Genomic DNA, 24,904 nt, shown 5'->3' with positions numbered 1-24,904 from the left:
ACAGGGGAATTCAAATCATCAAGGGCTATAAAGTCCCAATCCCGCAAGAATAGTTTCTGAGCCTAAAAACTGAAAGAGAACTTCAAAATGCTATTTATGAAGCAAATATGACATTGATATCTATACCTAATTCAGTAGCAAAATAAAATGACCAGTTAATGGATATAATAGTAGAGCCACTAGCAACAAACAGAAAATAATTAGCAATAAACTTAACAATAATACAAAAACTATGTCAGGAAACTTTCAAACACTGCCAAAAGACACAAAAGTGGATTTTAACAAATAGAAAGACTTTTCTTCTTTTTGATAGGATGATTTTAACACCATAAATATGTGACTTGTTCCTGAGTAAATTTATAAAGTTAATAGTCTCAATGAAAAGGCCAAAGAGTTTTCTTTCCTTTTTCTTCTTCTAAAAATGGAGGTATACAAACAGAAAACAAGAAAGAACAGTAGAAAAACATGAAAAAAGTAAGTAAAGCTTAGGAACCCAGTAGGGGAGGGGGAATTAATCCTAGCAAATATTAAACATACTTAACTCCTCTTAGGGCTTCCAGGTGGATCAGTGGTAAAGAATCTGCCTTCCAATGCAGGAGAGGTGGGTTTGAATACTGGGTTGGAAAGAGCCCCTGGAGAAGGAAATGATAACCCACTCCAGTATTCCTGCCTGGAGAATTCCATGGACAGAGGAGCCTGGCGGTTTACAGTCCATGGAGTCACAAAGAGTCAGACACAACTGAGCGAATTTCACTTTTCACATACTTATATGATATATAGAATATATACATATATTAAAATGTAAAGTGATAAAGAGATGAAAAATACAAAAGAAAAATTAAAGACACAGAAGAGAGACTCAGAAGATGCATTGTCCCTCTAATTTGAGTTTCAGAAGCAGAGTTGTAGGAAAGAAATAAGCAGAGATAACAGGAAAAAAATTCTAAGCCTAAGAGAGACTTGAACCTTCCATTCAAAGACACAGCAGCATGAAAGACAATGATTGAAATTTCAAACCTGCAAAACATAAGGAAAAAAGTCCCAAAGTTTCTTATGCACAGAGACAAGCAGCTGACCTATGAATGAATGACAGTCAGATCCTGTGACAAGGATTAACTTTGTTATCAGTAATACTGAATGCTAACAATCAACGGATCAATGTTATTTTACAAAAAAAAAGAAAAAAACTCCATGCTCAAAAAGATTGCCAATCAACTGTGAGATCAAAATGAGCCATTTTCTGACATTCAAGATGTAAAACACACCATACACACTTTCCAAAAAAAGAAATAACTTGAAAGTTTTTAATGAAAATAAAATCCCAAAATGAAGAATGACCTTCCCGAGATTAAAAAAAAATCCCAGGTTGACAACTTGCAGCAGGTTTATACAGCAACCAGCCTGTATTATGAACAGCTCAGAGAGGCTCAAAAGAATATCTCCAAGAAGAAAATGTATGCACTAGATAAATTCTATGATAAAGAATCTATAAGATGTTAACAATATAATAAAGATACATGCCATGCTATAAACAAGAAAAAAAGAAAGGCAATTAAAAATGCCAGGGGAAAATGTACATAAAAAATCATTGTCCAAGTCTGAAATAAATTAAATTGTGGCATGATTTTGAGCAACCCATGGAGTATGAGAAAAGAGAACCTATTTTACCTTAACATTTGCAGCATTCTCCTTTGAGTGACACATGTTTAAGGACTTAGGATTACATCTCTCATTTCAGAGGTCCAATCATATTACATATATAAATGCATTCTACTGATTTCTGTTATTTAGGATCAATCTATAATCAAAGAAAAACATTTATAGTGATATGTAAAATACATTATAATTCTTAGAAATGAAAAGTAGAATATAGGTAGAAGAACATAAAGGCTGAGAGTAAAGAAAGATGTAAATGCATAGTAGTAAAATCAACAGGTACAATTGGCCCTCCATATCTATAGGTTCCACATCTGTGGATATGGAGAGCTGACTGTACTGTACCACTATGCATAATCGACTTGAGCATAGGAGAACTTTGGTGTGCTCAAGGTTCTCGGGATCAATCCCCTGTTTGTTTCTGATGTTAGATTGCATGAATTCTTTGTATATTTTGGATATAAACCCCTTATCAGATGCATCATTTGCAAATATCTTCTTCCATTCAGTAAGTGGACTTTTTGTTTTATTGACATTAATATTTTCCTTTGCTAGGCAAAATCTTTTTAGTTTGACATAGACCCAGTTATTTATTTTTGCTTTAGTTTCTCTTAATAAAAGTGAAAGAGGAGAGCGAAAAAGTTGGCTTAAAGCTCAACATTCAGAAAACTAAGATCATCGCATCCAGTCCCATCACTTCATGGCAAATAGATGGGGAAACAGTGGCTGACTTTATTTTGGGGGGCTCCAAAATCACTGGAGATGGTGATCACAACCATGAAGTTAAAAGATGCTTACTCCTTAGAAGGAAAGTTATGACCAACCTAGACAGCATATTAAAAATTAGAGACATTACTCTGTCAACAAAGGTCTGTCTAGTCAAGGCTATGGTTTTTCCAGTAGTCATGTATGGATGTGAGAGTTGAACTATAAAGAAAGCTGAGTGCTGAAGAATTGATGCTTTTGAACTGTGGCGTTGGCGAAGACTCTTGAGAGTCCCTTGGACTGCAAAGAGATTCAACCAGTCCATCCTAAAGGAAATCAGTCATGGATATCCATTGGAAGGACTGATGTTGAAGCTGAAATTCCAATACTTTGGCCACCTGATGCGAAGAGCTGACTCATCTGAAAAGACCCTGATGCTGGGAAAGATTGAGCACAGGAGAAGGGGATGACAGAGGATGAGATGGCTGGATGGCATCACTGACTTAATGGACATGAGTTTGGGTAAACTTGGGGAGTTGGTGATGGACAGGGAGGCCTGGCGTGCTGCAGTTCATGGGGTTGCAGAGTTGGACACGACTAAGAGACTGAACTAGTTTCTCTTGCCTGCAGAGACATATCCAAAAAAATTACAAACACTTTGTCAAAAAATGTATAACCTTCTTCTAGGAGCTTTATGGTTTCAGGTCTTACATTTAAGTCTTTAATTCATTTTGAATTTATTTTGTGTGTGGTGTTAGAGAGCAATTCAACTTGATTCTTTTGCATGTAGCTATCCAGTATTTCCAGCATCACTTGTTTAAGGGGTTGTCTTTTCTCCATTGTATAATTTTGCCTTCTTTGTCATAAATTAATTGCCTATTTGAATGTAGGCTCATTTCTGGGCTCTCTATTCTGTATCATTGGTCTATGTTTCTGTTTTGTGCCTGTATTATACTGCTTTGATTACTATAGCTTTGCAGTATACTTTGAAACCAGTGTGTATAATCCCTTCAGCTTTGTTCTTCTTTCTTAAGATTATTTTGGCTATATGGGATCTTTCATGTTTACATATCAATTTTAGAAAACAAAATTGATGAACCTTTGGCCAAACTCATCAAGAAAAAATAATCTAAATTGATAAAGTCAGAAATGAAAACGATGTTATAACCAATACCACTGAAACATAAATGATCATAAGCAATTACTATGAACAAGTATATGCCAATAAAATGGAAAACCTAGAAAACATGGACAAACTCCTAGAGCTGTACAATCTCCCAAGACTGAACAATGAAGAAACAGAAGTATGAACAGACCAATTACCAGTAATGAAACTGAATCAATAATAAGTAAAATTCCCAGAAAACCAAGTCCAGGACCAGATCACTTCACAGGTAAATTCTATTAGACACTTAGAGAAGAGTTAGCACCTATCCTTCTCAAACTATTCCAAAAAATTGCCCAGAAAGGAACACTTCCTAACTCATTCTATGAGGCTGGCGTCACCCTGATACCAAAACAAAGATATCACCAAAAAAGAAAATTACAGGCTAATATCAGTGATGAACATAGATGCAAAAATCATCCAACAAAATATTAGCAAACCAAATTCAACAATACAATAAAGGAATCAAACACTATGGTCAAGTGGGATTTACCCCATGAACACAAAGATGATTTAATACCCAGAAGTCAATCAATGGATAAAGGACAACCTAGAAGAAATGGACAAATTCCTAGAACTGTATAATCTCCCAAGACTGAACAATAAAAAAATATTTCATACCAATTACCAGTAACAAAACTGAATCAATAATAAGAATATTAATATGGTATATTAACAAATTAAAGAATAAAAATCACATGATATCTCAATAGATTCAGAAAACGCTTTTGACAAAATTGAACATCCACTTATGATTTTAAAAAGACTCTCAATAAAGAATTATAAAGGGGACATAAAGGGGTTATAAAGGATTATAAAGGGGACATACTTTGACATAACTAGAGTTATCATATGATCCTGCAGTCCCACTCCTGGGCATATATCTGGAGAAAACCATAACTTGGAAAGAGACATGAGCTTCAATGTTCACTGCAGCACTCTAGAATAGCCAAGATGTGGAAGCAACCTAAACGCCTATGAACAGATGAATGGATAAAGAAGATGAGATATACATATACACAACAGAATATTATTCAGCCATAAGAAAGAATGAAATAATGTAGCAATATGAACAGACCTAGAGATTATCATACTAAGCAAAGCAAACCAGACAAAGGAAGACAAACATCATATATCACTTATATGTGGAATCTAAAAAAAAAAAAAATTATACAGATGAACTTATTTATCAAACAGAAATAGACCCACATACACAGAAAACAAACTTATGATTACCAAAAGGGAAAGGGGCAGGGGGATAAATGAGGAGTTTGGGATTAACATATACATGTGCATGCACGCTCAGTCACTCAGTCATGTCTGACTCTTTGTGACCTATGGACTGCAGTGCATCAGGTTCTTCTGTCCATGAGATTCTCCAGGCAAGAATACCAGAGTGGGTTGCCATTTCTTCCTCCAGGGGATCTTCCCGACTCAGGGACTGAACTCCTGCATCTCCTTGCATTGGCCGGCAGATGCTTTACCACTGAACCACCTGGGAAGCCCCAACATAGATATACTACCATATATAAAATAGATAACCAACGAGGGTCTACTGGATAGCACAGGGAACTATAATCAATATTTTGTAATAACCTATAAGGGAAAAGAATCTGAAAAAGAAAAGAGATACACACACACACACACATAATCACTTTGTTGTACACCTGAAACTAACACAACATTGTAAATCAAGAGAAGCAAAGTAAAGTGTTAGTCGCTCAGTTTTATCCTACTCTTTTCAACATGGACTGTAGCCCATCAGGCTCCTCTGTCCATATAATTCTCCAGACAAAAAATACTAGAGAGGGTAGCCATTACCTTCTCCAGGGGATCTTCCCAATCCAGGGATTGAACCTGGTCTCCTGCATTGCAGACAGATTCTTTATGGTCTGAGTCACCAACATAGCCCTGTAACTCTACTTCAATTGAAAAAAAAATTAAATAAAGCCCACGGCTAACACCATACTCAACCATGAAAAGTTTAATGCATTTCCTTCTAAGATCAGGAACAAGACAAGAACTCACTCTTGCCACTTTTATTCAACATAATATTGGAAGTCCTAGCCACAGCAATAAGATAGCAGGGAAAATTAAAAGAATCCAAATTGGAAAGGAAGAAGTAAAACTCTGTTTGCAGATGACATGATACTATACATAGAAAATCCTTAAGATGCCACCAGAAAATTAATGGGGCTCATCAATGAATTCAGTAAAGTTGCGGGATACAAAATGAATATTCAGAAATCTGTTGCATTTCTATAAACTAACATGAACTGCCACAAATAGACATTAGAAAACAATCTCATTTATAATTGCATCAAAAAATATCTAGGAATAAATCTAACTAAGGAGTTAAAGGGACCATACCCAAAAATAAACTCAAAATGAAAAAGATCTAAACGTAAGACCAGAAACTATAAAACTCCTAGAGGAAAACATAGGCAAAACACTCTCTGACATAAGTCACAGCAGGATCCTCTATGACCCACCTCCCAGAGTAATGGAAATAAAAGCAAAAATAACAAACGGGACCTAATTAAACTTATAAGCTTTTGCACAATGAAGGAAACTATAAGCAAGGTGAAAAGATAGCCTTCAGAATGGGAGAAAATAATAGCAAATGAAGCAATTGACAAAGAATTGATCTCAAAAATATATAAGCAGCTCCTGCAGCTCAACTCCAGAAAAATAAATGACCCAATCAAAAAATGTGCCAAAGAACTAAACAGGCATTTCTCCAAAGAAGACATATAGATGGCTAACAAACGCATGAAAAGATGCTCAACATCTCACTCATTATCAGAGAAATGTAAATCAAAACCACAATGAGGTACCATTTCATGCCAGTCAGGATGGCTGCTATCCAAAAGTCTACAAGCAATAAATGCTGGAGAGGGTGTGGAGAAAAGGGAACCCTCTTACCTTGTTGGTGGGAATGCAAACTAGTACAGTCACTATGGAGAACAGTGTGGAGATTCCTTAAAAAACTGGAAATAGAACTGCCATATGACCCAGCAATCCCACTTCTGGACATACACACCAAGGAAACCAGATCTGAAAGAGACACGTGCACCGCAATGTTCATCGCAGCACTATTTATAATAGCCAGGACATGGAAGCAACCTCGATGCCCATCAGCAGACAAATGGATAAGGAAGCTGTGGTACATATACACCATGGAATATTACTCAGCCATTAAAAAGAATTCATTTGAATCAGTTCTAATGAGAAGGATGAAACTGGAACCCATTATACAGAGTGAAGTAAGCCAGGAAAACAAAGACCAATACAGTATACTAACGCATATATATGGAATTTAGAAAGATGGTAATGATAACCCTATATGCAAAACAGATGTACAGAACAGACTTTTGGACTCTGTGGGAGAAGGCGAGGGTGGAATGTTTTGAGAGAACAGCATCAAAACATGTATATTATCAAGGGTGAAACAGATCACCAGCCCAGGTTGGATGCATGAGACAAGTGCTCAGGGCTGATGCACTGGGAAGACCCAGAGGGATGGGGTGTGGAGGGAGGTGGGAGTGGGGATAGGGATGGGGAATACATGTAAATCCATGGCTGATTCATGTCAATGTATGGCAAAAACCACTACAATATTGTAATGTAATTAGTCTCCAACTAATAAAAATAAATGGAAAAAAAAAAAAACAACCTGGAAATAGAACTGCCATACGACCCAGCAATCCAACTGCTGGGCATACACACCAAGGAAACCAGAACTGAAAGAGACACATGTACCCCAATGTTCATCGCAGCACTGTTTACAATAGCCAGGACATGGAAGCAACCTAGATGTCCATCAGCAGACGAATGGATAAGAAAGCTGTGGTATATATACACAATGGAATATTACTCGGCCATTAAAAGGAATGCATTTGAATCAGTTCTAATGAGGTGGATGAAACTGGAGCCTATTATACAGAGTGAAGTAAGTCAGAAAGAAAAACACCAATACAGTATACTAATGCATATATATGGAATTTAGAAAGATAGTAATGATGACCCTATATGCAAGACAGCAAAAGAGACACAGAGGTAAATAGCAGTCTTTTGGACTCTGTGGGAGAAGGCAAGGGTGGGATGATTTGAGAGAATAGCATTGAAACATGTATATTATCATATGTGAAACGAATCTCCAGTCCAGGTTCGATGCATTACACAGGGTGCTCAGGGCTGGTGCACTGGGATGATCCTGAGTGATGGGATGGGAAGGGAGGTGGGAGGGGTGTTCAGGATGGGGAACACATGTACACCCATGGCTGATTCATGTCAATGCATGGCAAAACCCACTACAATACTGTAAAGTAATTAGCCTCCAATTAAAATAAATAAATATTTTTTTTTAAAGGAGTTAAAGAGTCTGTACTGGGAAAATTATAAGACCTTAATGAAAGAAGTTGAAGACAATACAAACAAATGGAAAGATATACTAAGTAATGGATTAAAAGAATTAGTATCATGACAGTGACCAAACTACCCAAGGCAATCTACAGATTCAATACAATCCCTATCAAAATACCAAGGCCATTTTTCACAGAGCTAGAGCAATTATCTTTTTTATAATCAATAATACCACTGAGTAAGAAAAGATTCCAGATATTTACAATCACTAGAACCTATGAATTAAAGCAAGAGGCTGTGTTTTGAATGTCTAAAAAAACCTGAATTATCAGAAAAGAGAATTTGAGCTCCTACCTCACAGGATAGATGACAAAAAGGCAGAATATAGCAGAGTATTCTAAAACAATCACCTAAACAAAAGAACAAATGTCTTATACACACTAAGTCATTCTACTAGGGAGAAATGTCAGACTCCCTGGTTCATACATAGAGAAGAACAGGAAACTGGCATATTAAATTTTTTTCTTATCCTCTAATATAATCCATTCAAATCCTCCTAGTATATAAGACTTGCTTGCCAATGTCAAACATTTATTCATAATAAATCTATGGGATGTGCTCTAATTTTGAGCCTCATTTGTGTGCCTAACGTTTGGTCTCTCAAGGTATCCTTCCAGAGGGCTCTGAAGCAAATTCACCCATCTTATACAAGACAACAGCCCAATAAGACTCCCCACTCTGAACCTCTATCATAGGAGTCAAATGAATGATTCCATTTTCCTGATTTGGGGGGAACAATTCCACAGCCAGACCAGGAAACAACACATCTTACTTTAGCTACTCAATCAAAGCAGCACTTTTCCTATTTATAGTATTTAAAACTACTTAAAATAAGGGGCTTTTTCCACTGCATTCATAATAGTAAGAAGCCCAGATCAAACTCACTTCTCTGATAAGGCTGGTTTTTAAAGCTGACAGATTATTATAATCCCATTTAGTCTTTCAATACAAAGGAGCGAGTCCCTATAGAATTCACAGGCCAAATAATAATGCTGTCCTCCTGCTCTCCTCCCAAAGTAGAAATGTCAGACAGCATTCTATGAGACAGCATATCATAAAAGAGGATATGAGTCTTCTCAAGGACTATTCATTAGACTCTATGGGAGGAAAATGGAGATGGAAGAATTTTTCAAACTTAAATAGGCTTCTCAACAGATTCATTATAGAAAAAGACCTTTAGAAATAGTAAATAATCATAAAATTCACAGTTATGAAATATGGTTCTTGTTTCTATCTAATAAAAGTAACTTCTCTAATCCCTCTCAAGTAATGAACACATACCTGTGAGTAAAGCAAAGAAACCAAATAGAGGGTAGGGTAATAAAAATTTATGCTTATTTATACAAATATGATTTTTAGAAAAGCAATTGGAATTTTTAAAAAGTCGGCCATTTCTGTGCCTCAGAATATTTTACGAATGCCTTTTCAAACCACTCAGCTACAATCTGTCGTCACTGAAGACATGTTTAAAATGAGACCTCAATCCCATGTGCCTAGACATGTAAAAGCATAAAGATCTGATTGTGAATAGAATTCCTAAAGCTAAGGATCACGGCTGGTTCCTCACTCTCCTTCCCCCCTCCACCAGTCCCCAGGGCTTGTTCTTTCCATCCATCCTCTTCTGTCTAGTCCTCTTGCCCTCAGCAGCTCACCCCCTCTTCACTTTGCACCTATTCCAGTAGTCATGTATGGATGTGAGAGCTGGACCACAAAGAAGGCTGAGTGCCAAAGAATTGATTGTTTTTGAGCTGTGGTGCTAGAGAGGATTCTTGAGAGTCCTTTGAACAGCAAAAAGGTCAAACCAGTCAATCCTAAAGGACATCAACTCTGAATATTCGTTGGAAGGACTGATGCTGAAGCTGAAGCTCCAATACTTTGGCCACCTGATGCAAACAGCCAACTCATTAGAAAAGCCCCTGATGCTGGGAAAGATTGAAGGCAGGAGGAAAAGGGGGTGACAGAGGATGAGATGTTGGATGGCATTACCAACTCAATAACCATGAGTTTGAGCAAACTCCAGGAGATAGTGAAGGACAGAGAAGCCCAGCATGCTGCAGTCCATGGGATCATAAAAGTCAGACACGACTTAGAGATTAAACAACAACAGGGCAGAAGCCCCTAATTGGTCTCCCTTCCGCCCTACCTCCACTCCTTCTGGTCCCTCCTGCACACCACCACCACATTCATCTGGTTGCCATTTTTTCTTCCTCAGAATGTCCAATGGCCCAGTCTTGCTCACTGTGCCTAAACTTCTTAGCATGGTGGAAAACACCTTGCCCAATCTGTTCCCGACTGTCTATCCAGGTCTCATTTCTCACTACTATCTGAAAAGGATCCTCACCCTGTTTTGGACAACCTCGATAGTCTGTAATTCCCTAAACAAGCTCTATTTAAAACTTCAAAATCCAGGGGGTTGGAAATAGAAATCAAGTCACCTGCACCAGATCACACAGCTAGCGACCATAGAATCTGGATTTCAATCCAGGTTTGAGCTGTGTCCAAAGTTCTTAAACACCATCCTGTTCTCTCTCTGTGGAATGTTCCTCTCTGATCTATATGTGGAAATCTCACCCATCCTTCAAGGACACTTCACTCCTGAAGCTTTCTTTGTTTTTTCCTGTCTGAAGTGCTTCTTCTCTCTTCTGAGCCCTTTATAGCATTTTCTTCACATATTTCACAAAATATCATAACAACAGAGTCATGTGAGATTCAAGATATTGTTGTACGGTCTTGTGGTCCTTTATGACACCTAACATACCTCTCTACACACTGATGGCATTCAGCAAAGATCTGATAAAAAATGAGCTGTGGGAAGCCTTTCAGCACTCACCTAACCCAACCACAATGAGATTAATTTCAGGCACAGAGCTCTCCTTTCCCTGCCCTGAGCATCCTGTCTTTCTCCTCTTCTAGTGCATCAGTTGTGCAGACATTCCTTGTTGTATGTCATGCCACCTGCCTATAAACCACTGTGCAACCTGGGAAAAGTTCTGGTGTCTGGTAACCATTGTAACATTTAGGAAGATGCAAACTGTGATAAATACGAACCATAAAAAGGAACAAGAGTGGTTTCATTCTTTGGAACCTGAAATGGCAACTGGGAAACAAAGTTCAGGTTAAATTCTCCTTTCAGGCCTTCTTACTCATTATCTCCGTTTTATGTTGAAAGGAACAAGGGGTGGGGCAGTGAGCTAGTATGAACAAATGCCAGGAAGAAGAAAAGGGGAATAACTGGTCAGACAGTTACTCTTTCTCAAGAGACAAACTGCATTCTAGGAAAGGAAAATACTCCCAAGTTTACAAGAAATTATACAAGAGCACAGAGCAGAAAAGGTAAATCAGGCCTAAACAGTAGCCTCTTGATTTTTCTTTTTTTTTTTTTTTTTTTTTTTGGCCTGTGAGATAGGGTTTCTACCCCTTGATGCTTTCCTTCCACACTGGGTCATGTGGCACTCAATGTCTGGTCCTCAGTGTAGTGACTCAGGAAAGGTTGCAAATACAATATGAAAATGATCCATTTAATTTAGAATATGACTCCATCCACTGAGTCAGTAAAATTAGATTGTAAGTTTAAAGCAATATAATGATAATGGGGAAGAGGCACTTCTACTTGTTACCCACTTCCCTGCTCACCCTCTTGCATGCTGCTCCTCACAGAAGTTGCTAAACTGATAGGTCAATGTTCTGGAAGGCAACTGAGCCAAAGAGGGAGACCAAGTTCAACTCCCTATAACCCTGGGAGGAAAAGGCAGGAGTAAGAAGTGGGGTTCCCCTCCATCTCTCAGTGTCCTGTTTCTCACGATATAACAAACACCCTTTGATTGAAATGAACCAGATCGGAACTGGAAATTCCACCAACATTACTTCTTGAGAAACTACCATGTGCTGGGCTAGAAGGAAAAAAAGAAAAGAAGCATTGGCCCCTATTCTTGAGTAGTTCACAGTCTAATAGGAGACACAGAAATAATTTCCATATACCGTGGCATTATACAAGGGGTACTGTGGAAATAAAGAGTCTGTGGAAATTAAGAGTCTGTGAGAGCAGAATTGGGGTCAGGGCAAATTTCCTTGAAGAAATGAGATCAGATTGAGGGCTGATGATTTTGCAAGAGTCAGACAGGCCCAGAAGGGTGGCAGAGGTGTTCCTGCAGAGAGAACCATGTAAGCAAAGCCCAGAGATGTACAGCATCCTTCTCTCAAATCAACAAAGCCCAACTCCTCTCCTGTCTATATAATGTCTACAATACTCTTGTATCAGAGATAAAGAATAAGGTAAAATATAATTTAAGCACTGATCTTTGAAGAAATGCACTAAAAATAAATCCATAGCTTTCTCTGAAGAAGAAAGAAGGGTAAAAAAAAAAAAAAAAAAAAAAATCTCTTAGAGTGGGTTTGGTTAAAGCAAACTAATTAACTTCCTAATCTCTGCAGGTGGGATCAGGCTCCAGGTGGACTTTCAATCACAGAGTTTACCTCTAAATCATATGAAGCAGATGGAAAGCAAGCAAAACAGCACACCCCTGGCTGTTGTGTAAACTCCTAACCACGAAGCATTTAAGTAACAGACAGTATCATAAGTGACACAGACCCATGGAAGGTAGGGCCTTTATGGGCTAAGTCTGCTCCCCAGGGAGTTTGGACTCCACAGTCAGCTCCACCTCTGTCTGTGAAATATTTATCACCAATATGAACTCTGTCCCACTTTCCATCCCTAGGAGATGTGGCTATTTATTGACTTAGTGGCATAAATATGTGAGACCTGGGCCCGAGAGGGTAGAAGTAGCAGATGTCCCAAAATATCTCTGTTTCGATCTCAGCTATAGGCACAGTTTTTATTTCTGGACTTTTAGTTTCCTTGCTCTGTGCCTTACTTTTTCCATCTGACAATGGTAGTCATAAAATCTACCCTTAAGTTCTTTATTTAGTGGAAATAAATGAAGTGACTCCTAACTTGGCTTGAGCCTCTTGAGCAGAAGTCAGGTGTCTTAGACAACAGGCCCCAGGAAACCAGGATCACCTTAATCTAGAGCAATGAACCTGAAGGAACAAAATCAGCATTAGCTAGTCAATCAATTTTTCATTCATTTAACAATTTTATTAAGTACTTCATATGTGCACACCATAATAAAACTGATGCTCTTGTAACTTTGTTTTCTAGTCTCTTTCCACATCCCTTGTTTTGACTGATGGATAAGTGAAATTGGCCATAACACAGCAGTGTGAGCTGGGCTCATGGAAGATTCCATCCCAACCCAGTATTACCACATGGGAAATTCAGGATAAACCCAGTGACAAGGAAAGCAGCACAGTACTGTGTTCAGCTCACCTGGGGACACTAGTTAGGTAGGTCATGACATTCAGGAAGTCTTCATCTGGGATGTGCTTGAACCCCACAAACTCTGGAAAAGTGATGATGGGGGCACCATCTTTCCCTCGGCCTCCTGCAACAAAAATGGGTGGTCAAGATGTTAACAAAATGTTTTCATGTCACACCTCTGCAAGTAAAGGACTCAGGCTAATATCAACTTGAGATGTACATCAGTCTCCCCTTTTTTGTCTGTATTATTTTAGAGCAGGAGGCGGGAAAGTTGACACTGAATTACTTTGAACAAGCCTCTCTTCTCCTTCAAGCTTGTTCAGGGGTGTTGTGAGAATTCAATTTTTTGAATCCTCTGAAGATAGTTACTATGTAAAAGACAACATTGATTTATTTTAGTATAGGTGGAATAGTAAATAATGCCAATACAAATACATAATATGGCTCATTTATGTAGTTCAGTTCAGTTGCTCAGTCATGTCCAACTCTTTGCGACCCCATGAACTGCAGCACACCAGGCCTCCCTGTCTATCATCAACTCCCAGAATTTACCCAAACTCATGTCTATTGAGTTGGTGATGCCATCCAACCATCTCATCCTCTGTCGTCCCCTTCTCCTCCCGCCATCAATCTTTCCCAGCATCAGGGTCTTTTCAAATGAGTCAGCTCTTCGCATCTGGTGGCCAAAGTATTGGAGTTTCAGCTTCAACATCAGTCCTTCCAATGAACACCCAGGACTGATCTCTTTTAGGATGGACTGGTTGGATCTCCTTGCAGTCCAAGGGACTCTCAAGAATCTTCTCCAACACCATAGTTCAAAAGCATCAATTCTTTAGCACTCACCTTTCTTTACAGTCCAACTCTCACATCCATATATGACTATTGGAAAAACCATAGCCTTGATTAGACAGACCTTTGTTGACAAAGTAATGTCTCTGCTTTTTTAATATTCTGTCTAGGTTGGTCATAACTTTCCTTCAGCAAATATCAAATGTAGAAGTATATGGTGGTTAAGAGAGTTGGCTCTAGGGACTTCGCTGGCAGTCCAGTGGTTAGGATTCCATGCTTCTACTGCAGGGGGCACGGGTTTGATCCCTGTTCAGGGAACTAAGATCCTACATGTTGTTCAGTGTGATCAAAAAAGAGAAAGAGAGAGAGTTGGCTCTAAAATCAGACAACTTTATTCAAATTCTGCTTTAACACTTAATTTCTATGTGATTTTATGCAAGATACTTAATTAAACAGAAGCTTCCTTTTATATACAAATATGTATCTATGTAATAGGAATATTACCTATACCTTCCTCAAAAGATATTGTAAGGATTAACTGAGAACATGTATAAAAAGCATGTTAGCAGACTATTTATTATATATAAGTGCTCCATAAATGGTAACCGTTATTATGGTTATATTCTTGCAAGGCAAAGCTTCCCTGGTGGCTCAGATGGTAAAGAATCTGGCAGCAATTCAGGAGACCAGGGTTCAATGCCTGGGTTGGGAGGATCTGCTGAAGAAGGGAATGGCAACCCACTCAGTATTCTTGCCTGGAGAATCCCCATGGACAGAGGAGCCTGGTAGGCTACAGCCCATGAGGTCACAAAGAGTCGGACAGGACTGAGTGACTAAGCACACATTGTTAAGCACATTCTTGCGAGGCAGCTGCCCTTGAATAGCTCATAAACAGACATAAGACATCCCTGTGAGGACAAGAGCATAAAATAAGTATTTAAATATTTTATTCATTAAAGCAGACACCACTAAATAGATTCTATTTCCCAAATTAACAATAACACAGTAATAGTGGGACACTTTAATACCCCACTCACACCTATGGATAGATCAACTAAACAGAAAATTAACAAGGAAACACAAACTTTAAATGATACAACAGACCTGTTAGACCTAATTGATAATAGGACATATCACCCCAAAACAATGAATTTCACCTTTTTCTCAAGTGCACATGGAACCTTCTCCAGGATAGATCACATAATGGGCCATAAATCTAGCCTTAGTGAACTCAAAAAAATTTAAATCATTCCAAGCATCTTTTCTGATCACAATGCAGTAAGATTAGATGTTAATTACAGGAAAAAAACTATTAAGAATTCCAACATAGGGAGGCTAAACAACATGCTTCTGAATAACCAACAAATCACAGAGGAAATCAAAAAAGAAATCAAAATATGCATAGAAACAAATGAAAATGAAAACACAACAACCCAAAACCTGTGGGACACTGTAAAAGCAGTGCTAAGGGGAAGGTTCATAGCAACACAGGATTACCTCAAGAAACAAGAAAGAAGTCAAATAGATATCCTGACTTTACACCTAAAGCAACTAGAAAAGGAAGAAATGAAGAACCCCAGGTCTAGTAGAAGGAAAGAAATCTTAAAAATTAGGGCAGAAATAAATGCAAAAGAAACAAAAGAGACCATAGCAAAAATCAACAAAGCCAAAAGCTGGTTCTTTGAGAAGATAAGTAAAATTGACAAACCATTAGCCAGACTCATCGAGAAACAAAGGGAGAAGAATTAAACCAACAAAATTAGAAATGAAAATGGAGAGATCACAACAGACAACACAGAAATACAAACGATCATAAAAGACTACTATCAGCAACTATATGCCAATAAAATGGACAACTTGGAAGAAACGGACAAATTCTTAGAGAAGTACAACTTTCCAAAACTGAACCAGGAAGAAATAGAAAATCTTAACAGACCCATCACAAGCACAGAAATTGAAACTGTAATCAGAAATCTTCCAGCAAACAAAAGCCCAGGACCAGACGGCTCCACAGCTGAATTTTACCAAAAATTTAGAGAAGAGCTAACACCTATCCTACTCAAACTCTTCCAGAAAACTGCAGAGGAAGGTAAACTTTCAAACTCATTCTATGAGGCCACCATCACCCTAATACCAAAACCTGACAAAGTTGCCACACAAAAAAGAAAACTACAGGCCAATATCACTGATGAATATAGATGCAAAAATCCTTAACAAAATTCTAGCAAACAGAATCCAACAACATATTTAAAAGATCATACATCATGAATCCATGGGCTTTATCCCAGGGATACAAGGATTCTTCAATATCCACTAATCAATCAACATAATATACCACATTAACAAATTGAAAGGTAAAAGCCATATGATTATCTCAATAGATGCAGAGAAAGCCTTTGACAAAATTCAACATCCATTTATGATAAAAAAAAAAAACCCTCCAGAAAGCAGGAATAGAAGGAACATAACTCAACATAATAAAAGCTATATATGACAAACACACAGCAAACATTATCTTCAGTGGTGAAAAATTTAAAGCATTTCCCCTGAAGTCAGGAACAAGATAAGGGTGTCCACTTTCACCACTACTATTCAACATAGTTTTGGAAGTTTTGGCCACAGCAATCAGAGCAGAAAAAGAAATAAAAGGAATCCAGATTGGAAAAGAAAAAGAGAAACTCTCACTGTTTGCAGATGACACGATCCTCTACATAGAAAACCCTAAAGATTCCACCAGAAAATTACTAGAGCTAATTAATGAATATAGTAAATTTGCAGCATATAAAATTAACACACAGAAATCCCTTGCATTCCTATACACTAACAATGAGAAAACAGAAAGAGAAATTAAGGAAACAATTCCATTCACAATTGCAATGGAAAGAATAAAATACTTAGGAATATACCTACCTAAAGAAACAAAAGACCTATTTATAGAAAACTATAAAACACTGGTGAAAGAAATCAAAGAGGACACAAATAGATGGAGAAATATACCATGTTCATGGATTGGAAGAATCAATATTGTCAAAATGACTATACTATCCAAAGCAATCTATAGATTCAATGCACTCCCCATCAAGCTACCAACGGTATTCTTCACAGAACTAGAACAAATAATTTCACAATTTGTATGGAAATACAAAAAACCTCAAATAGCCAAAGCAATCTTGAGAAAGAAGAATGGAACTGGAGGAATCAACCTGCCTGACTTCAGGCTCTACTACACAGCCACAGTCATCAAGACAGTATGGTACTGGCACAAAGACAGAAATATAGATCAATGGAACAAAAGATAGCCCAGAGATAAATTCATGCACCTATGGACACCTTGTCTTCAACAAAGGAGGCAAGAATATATAATGGAGAAAAGACAATCTCTTTAACAAGTGGTGCTGGGAAAACTGGTCAACCACTTGTAAAAGAATGAAACTAGAACACTTTCTAACACCTTACACAAAAATAAACTCAAAATGGATTAGAGATCTAAATGTAAGACCAGGAACTATAAAACTCCTAGAGGAAAACATAGGCAAAACACTCTCCGACATAAATCACAGCAGGATCCTCTATGACCCACCTACCAGAGTATTGGAAATAAAAGCAAAAATAAACAAATGGGACCTAATGAAACTTAAAAGCTTTTGCACAACAAAGGAAACTACAAGCAAGGTGAAAAGACAGCCTTCAGAATGGGAGAAAATAATAGCGAATGAAGGAACTGACAAAGAATTAATCTCAAAAATATACAAGCAGCTCCTGCAGCTCAATTACAGAAAAATAAATGACCCAATCAAAAAATGGGTCAAAGAACTAAACAGACATTTCTCCAAGGAAGACATACAGATGGCTAACAAACACATGAAAAGATGCTCAACATCACTCATTATCAGAGAAATGCAAATCAAAACCACAATGAGGTACCATCTCATGCCAGTCAGAATGGCTGCTATCCAAAAGTCTACAAGCAATAAATGCTGGAGAGGGTGTGGAGAAAAGGGAACCCTCTTACACTGTTGGTGGGAATGCAAACTAGTACAGCCACTATGGAGAACAGTGTGGAGATTCCTTAAAAAACTGGAACTAGAACTGCCATATGACCCAGCAATCCCACTTCTGGGCATACACACCAAGGAAACCAGAATTGAAAGAGACACATGTATCCCAGTGTTCATCACAGCACTGTTTATAATAGCCAGGACATGGAAGCAACCTAGATGTCCATCAACAGATGAATGGATAAGAAAGCTGTGGTACACATACACAATGGAATATTACTCAGCCATTAAAAAGAACACATTTGAATCAGTTCTAATGAGGTGGATGAAACTGGAGCCTATTATACAGAGTGAAGTAAGCCAGAAAGAAAAACACCAATACAGTATACTAATGCATATATATGGAATTTAGAAAGAGGGTAATGATAACCCTATATGTGAGACAGCAAAAGAGACACAGATGTATAGAACAGCCTTTTGGACTCTGTGGGAGAGGGCGAGTGTGGGATGATATGGGAGAATGGCATTGAAACATGTATATTATCATATGTGAAACAAATCTCCAGTCCAGGTTCGATGCCTGAGACAGGGTGCTTGGGGCTGGTGCACTGGGATGACCTAGAGGGATGGGATAGGGAGGGAGGTATGAGGGGGGTTCAGGATGGGGGACACATGTACACCCGTGGTGGATTCATGTCAATGTATGGCAAAACCACTACAATATTGTAAAGTAATTAGCCTCCAATTAAAATAAATAAATTTATATTTTTTAAAAAATATTCTCAGTTTGCAAATAAAAATCGGTTGCCACCCGATGAATGCAAAGAAATAAATGTTTCGTATGCAAAAAAAAAAAAAAAAATATTCTATTTCCCAATCTCTTTGCAGTTAGATGTATCCACAAGACTATGTTCCAGCCCCATGGTTTCCAAACAGGGATGCACAGTGAACTCACAAAAGTGCCTTGAGTATTTTAAATTTAGGGGGAAAACAGCATTAGTTGGCATCTATCAGATGCCATGCTTGCTACTAGCTTGCAATAGTTTGGTATTTCAACATTAAATTATGCAGTATTCTTTTGAATGGCATTACATCTTTGGAGAGCTGAGGGTTTGGTGGCTGCTAGTGTTAAAAGCAAGTGTAATATGAAAATCAGTGTGAAACAGGAAGTGGTGATATCCAGACTGATTCCAAGGTTCTAGATCACTGTGGTTCTCTAAAAATGAAAGTTAAACCTCACTTTTTCTTTCAGCTGTATCTATTTTTTTCAAACAGCTACTAAGTTGTCAGGACATATAGACTTAAGCTGTTTAACCTGTCAGGTATTGCTTTTGGCCAAAAAGGGCTGTGAAAAACTGACTGAGCTGCTAAGGCATTAAGGACTAAGGAACTTGGAGCATTTGTGCCCCAGGCAGAGGGACATTAGCTGAAATGCTGGGAGCACCTTCCATGCCCATGGAGGGAGGCTACTTCCAGTGGAATGCAGCTCCCAAGTGAAACCAACTACAAATGACTGTGCCTATTTCATATATCTAACGCGAGTCATCAGTGCATGGTGTGGTTTAACGAGGACTGCATGATTACTGAGGGTGTGGAATCCATGAAGAAATTACAGGAAAGGGAGACTGAGAAGCAAAGGCAGGCACCTCTCCTAAGGAGACTCCTGGGCCGCTCTGTGAGGAATCCAGGTCATGTTGCCAGGCTATCTAATGGCGGTGCCATTAAGATCATCCAACCCACTCTGCTGCTCTGAATCCATACCTGGTATCTTGATTATACTCTGATATCCCATGTACGTGTGTTTGCTGGGAGAGAACGTGCTATCTAGCAAACGTGAGTGTTTCTATCGTGGAAAGAGTAAGTCAGCATTGTGGTCTTTCTACACAAGTCTTTTGTATGTATTGTTAATATGAGTCTTGGGCTCTCAGAGACCAGTCTGTGATAGTCTAGATGACCAGTCATCTCCGGGAAATGCCTCTTGATTAATCCTGTACACTTAAATTAAAAAAAAAAAAAAAAAAACCTGCAGATTAGGTGTTTGACAAGGAAACTGAGTTACCTTGTTATATTGACTGAAAACAATCTAGATCAGGATGCTATTAGCTTTCAACTAAAACATTCTTCTTCTTTCTAGTTTCACAATCACAGGAGTTTGCAAGAAATGTGAATTAAGAGAAGTTACATGTTGAGTAAGGCTAAATTTTGATGTATTATAACACTATACTAATTGTATAAACAATATCTGCCAAGAAAATGGCTAAAACATTTCAAGGAACCAAAACACTGTAAAATATTCATAAGGATGTACCTTTTTCACAATTTAATCTTTTCATTAACTAAAATTAAAGATATTCATGCCTAAATAGAGAAAGATGGGTGGAGTTTTCTCATATCATGGTTAACACTGAGAACAAACACCAGAAAGTCAGAGGGTTAACTGGGGACACCACAAGCCATTAACCTTTAGTCTGTTAGTCTTAGAGGCAGAAGCACACAGGAAACAAAACTGGGCCTCCATTCACCACAGGGCAGTCAGCGCCACCTAGTGAGGAAGCATGGGAATGCAGAAGGAAGAAAGATTGCAACAAAGAAGCCCATTTAAGGTAAACAAAACCAGACTCCTAGAAACTAAGTACGATGGTGACTTAATAAAATAAACTTTAGTCCTCTGGTATCATTTCTGTACATTAAGAGGACTAATTTTATTTCAGGAAATACTAGCAATACTTGGCCTACCTAAGACCATTCCCTTCAGGGTGTGGGTTTGGAGGAGAATTTGAAACATTGAGAAATCCCATAGGAAGATGGTGAAGAGAAACAGTGGGAAAGACAGTGAGAAGGTTACTGCTATTTGCCTCTCAGTATCTATTTTCCCTTTCTCTTCCCCTCTCCCCCCAAAAAACTGATAAATAAATCATGAATCAGGGGACTGGGGATCTGTTCTAACTCACATTGGCCTAACCTAAGAAACACATTATTTAAGTGTGTAAGCCCTTCAAATAGTGTTTCCTCCTGCTATTATTTTTTTTCACAATAGTAAAAGATGTTTATCAGTTTTCACAATCAATAACCAGGCAAAAAATAAAAGATAATTACAATCACAGGTCATAATGGAAACGTGATTAACCTAATAATATAAAATAGTTATATACAATTTCAGGGGTCAAGTAGAGTGATGTGGTAAGTGAAAATGCATACACACACATGTTCTCATCTGCCCAGCCAGTTTAGTCTTTTGGTTGGTGCATTTAATCCATTGATAGTTAAGGTTATTATAGATGAATATGATCCTGCTGGGCTTCCCTGGTGGCTCAGATGGTAAAGAATTCACCTGCAATACAAGAGACCTGGGTTCTATCCCTGGGTTGGGAAGATACCCTGGAGGAGGGCAGGGCAATCCCTTCCAGTATTCTTATCTGGAGAATCCCATTGATAGAAAAGCATGGTGGACCACAGTTCATGGGGTCACAGAATCAGACATGACTGAGCAACTAAGTACACGTATGATCCTACTGGGCTTACCAGGTGGCACTAATGGTAAAGAACCTGCTTGCCAGTACAGGTAGACATAACAGACCCGAGTTCGATCCCTGGTTTGGGAAGATCCCCTGGAGGAGGACACGGCAACCCACTCCAGTATTCTTTCCTGGAGAACCACATGGACAGAGGAGCCTGGCCGGGCTCAGTCCACAGGGTCACAAAGAGTTGGACACAACTGAAGCAACTCACACGAATGCACACACATATGATCCTATTGTCATTTTCTTAATTGTTTGCAGTTTATTTTGTGTATGTATTTTCCTTCTCTTGTGTTTCCTCCCTAGAGAAGTTAGTTCCTTTAGCATTTGTTGTAAAGCTGGTTTGGTGGTAATGAATTCCCTTAACTTTTGCTTGTCTAGAAAGTTTTTGATTTCTCCCTCAAATCTGAATGAGAGTCTTGCTAGGTAGAGTATTCTTGGTTATAGTTTCTTCCCTTTCATCACTTTAAATGTATCATGCCATTCCCTTCTGGCTTGTAGAGATTCTGTTGAGAAATCAGCTGATAACCTCATGGGAGTTTCCTTGTTTGTTGCCATTTTTCCTTTGTTGCTTTTAATATTTTATCTTTGTCTTTAATTTTCATCATTTTGACTACTATATCTCTTGGTGTGTTCCTCCTTGGGTTTATCATGCATGGGACTCTCTGTGCTTCCTGGACTTGGTTGACTATTTCCTTTCCCATGTTAGGGAAGTTTTCCCTATTATTTCTTCAAATATTTTCTTGGGTCCTTTCTCTCTCTCTACTCCTTCTGGGCCTCCTATTACACGAATGTTGGTGCATTTAATGTTGTCCCAGAGGTCTCTTAGGCTTTTACTTTTATTCATTCTTTTTTCTATATTCTGTTCTGTGGTGGTGATTTCCACCATTCTATCCTCCAGGTCACTTATCCGTTCTTCTGCCCAAGTTACTCTGCTACCTATTCCTTCTAGTGTATTGTTCATCTCTGTTTGTTTAATTCTTCAGGGCTTCTAGGTATTTGGTAAATATTTCTTGCATCTTCTCCATTGTTTTCCTGAGATCCTAGAGCATCTTCACTATCATTATTCTGAATTCTTTTTCTGGAAGGTTGCCTATCTCCACTTTACATGGTTATTTTTCTGAGGTTTTATCTTGTCCCTTTATCTGGGACAAAACCCTCCGCTTTCTCATCTTGGTTAATTTTCCATGATGTGGTTTAGGTTCTAGCTGCTCTTGAGGCTTCCCTGATGGCTCAGTAGTAAAGAATCTGCCTGCAATGCAAGAGACTGCCCTGAATGCAGGAGACATGGTTTTGATCCCTGGGTCGGAGGGTCGGAAAGATCTCCTGGAGGAGCACATGGCAACACACTCCAGTATTCTTGCCTGGAGAATTTCATGGACAGAGGAGCCTGGCAGTCTACAATCCATAGGGTTGCAGAGGTGGACATGACTGAAGCAACTTAGCACTCATGCATGCTGCGGGACTGTGGTTCTTCTTGCTTCTTCTGTCTGCCTCTGGTGGATGAGGCTAAGAGGCTTGTCTAAGCTTCCTGATAGGAAGGACTGGTGGTGAGAAAAACTGGATCTTACTCTGGTGGGCAGAGCCATGCTCAGTAAAACTTTAATCCAATGATCTGCTGATGGCTGGAATTGTGCTCCCTCTCTATTAGTTGTTCTGCCTGAGGTGACCCAGTCCTGTGGTCTATGGGCTTAATGGCAATCTCCAAGAGGTCTTATGCCAAGAGGCCCCTTCCAGGACTGCTGCTGCCAATGCCCATCCCCACAACGAGCCACTGCCAACCCACATGTCCACAGGAGACTCTCCAACACTAGCAGATAGTTTTGGTTCAGCCTCCTGTATGATCACTGCTCCTTTCCCCTGGGTCTTGGTGGGAAGATTTTGTTTGTGCCCTCCAAGATTGGACTCTGTTCCCCCTAGTCCCTATGGAAGTTCTATAATCAAATCCCACTGGCCTTCAAAGTCATATTACCTGGGGATTCCCAGTACCTTTGCTGGATCTACAGACTGGGAAGCCTGACATGAGGCTCAGGACTGTCACAACAGTGGGAGAATTTCTCTGGTGTTGTTGTTCTCCTGATTGTGGGTCACTCACCTGGCGGGCATGGGATTTGATTTTATCATGACTGCAACCCTCCTACCATCTCGGTGCAGCTTCTTCTTTGTCTTTAGATGTGGGGCATCTTTTTTTTTTTTTTTTTTTGGTTCCACTGTACTCCTGTTGATGGTTGTTCAATAGCTAATTGCAATTTTGGTGCTCTCCCAGGAGATGAGCACATATCCTTCTACTCGTGAACCAGAAGCTTCCTGCTATTATTTTTAAAGGGATTAAAATTCTTGTTGTAAATGGCTACATGACACAGTTCTGGATTGAAACAAAAGCAGAAGGCTACCAAGAGCTCTAGGAAAGTTATTGCTCTCTTGGCAAAAGCAACAGAAGCCAGAATTGCTTCTTTTCTTCTTCCTGCTTTGGATACAGACTTGATGTCTGGAGCTGTAGTGGCCATCTTAGGGTCAAGACCTACTGCCAGACCTCCTATTATGCATTGAGTTAGCCAAAAAGTTCATTTGGATTTTTCCATCTGGTCAACCCAATAGTTTTAAAACAAACATATCCTATAGTCTATGTTTTCTTGTAGCCAGATACTATGCTAAGCACTATCCTTAAAACAACCCACTTGACAGATGAGAAACCCTGCTCAGAGCAACCTACTAATTCTGTTGGAATATGAACCTAGATTGTCTGAGTTCAAAGACTAGTGTCTTCATCACACTAACCTGTTTATATTTTTTTGATTCCTAGCTAAGTGCCTGAACTTAGAATATCCCAAGTTCATTGGGGAACGTGCAAGTTGTCTTCCATGGTCAGAGCCATCAGATACCCTAGCCCTGTCCACTATCCAATTCCTGCTGATGGCCCTGCTGGTATCACCATCCAGACGCTTCAAACCATCTGGCCACAAATCTGGATGAGGAATCGTGCAATGAGCCCTGCTCTTCAACCAGCCAGAGGAGCACACTCACACAGCACAGAAAGCCAGGCACCTGTGGCCTCACTGAGAAAAAGGCTCCATCCTCTCTTTCACAGCATCCCTGGTTGATGGGGGTTCTGGTTGTCTCCAGATCTCAGTGGAATCTATATGTAAGTCAGCAGCTGGAACATCTTCACCCTGCTTGTCTGAATCAGGAAAAGTGCTGTGACTCAGAGCAGAGGCCAGGGCTGGGTTGCCATGGAAAAAACCTAACTGAGGAGATTCCTGTTTTACAACCACAACTACCCAGGCACCCACAACAGCCCCGTTGCTGACATTTGCTGCCTCTGTCAGGTAAA

General features: G+C 39.0%; 1 protein-coding gene across 8 annotated transcripts in view; it reads right to left on the bottom strand.

Moving 5' to 3' along the window:
* The window catches only part of MCF2L2 (MCF.2 cell line derived transforming sequence-like 2), a 272,578-nt gene that overhangs the window by 191,514 nt on the left and 56,160 nt on the right, over window positions 1-24,904 (bottom strand). For all 8 annotated transcript variants that reach the window (XR_010664264.1, XM_065943474.1, XM_065943477.1 and 5 more), the window contains exon 3: window positions 13,278-13,392. Coding sequence is in view for 7 of the 8 variants with exons in the window: in XM_065943474.1 (XP_065799546.1) it covers window positions 13,278-13,392 (115 nt within the window). In the remaining variant the exon portion in view is untranslated. The remainder of the gene's footprint in view (window positions 1-13,277; window positions 13,393-24,904) is intronic.

Source organism: Muntiacus reevesi, chromosome 8, assembly GCF_963930625.1.
Source record: "Muntiacus reevesi chromosome 8, mMunRee1.1, whole genome shotgun sequence".
NCBI lineage: Eukaryota > Metazoa > Chordata > Mammalia > Artiodactyla > Cervidae > Muntiacus > Muntiacus reevesi.
This window is presented reverse-complemented; position numbering and strand designations above follow the sequence as displayed.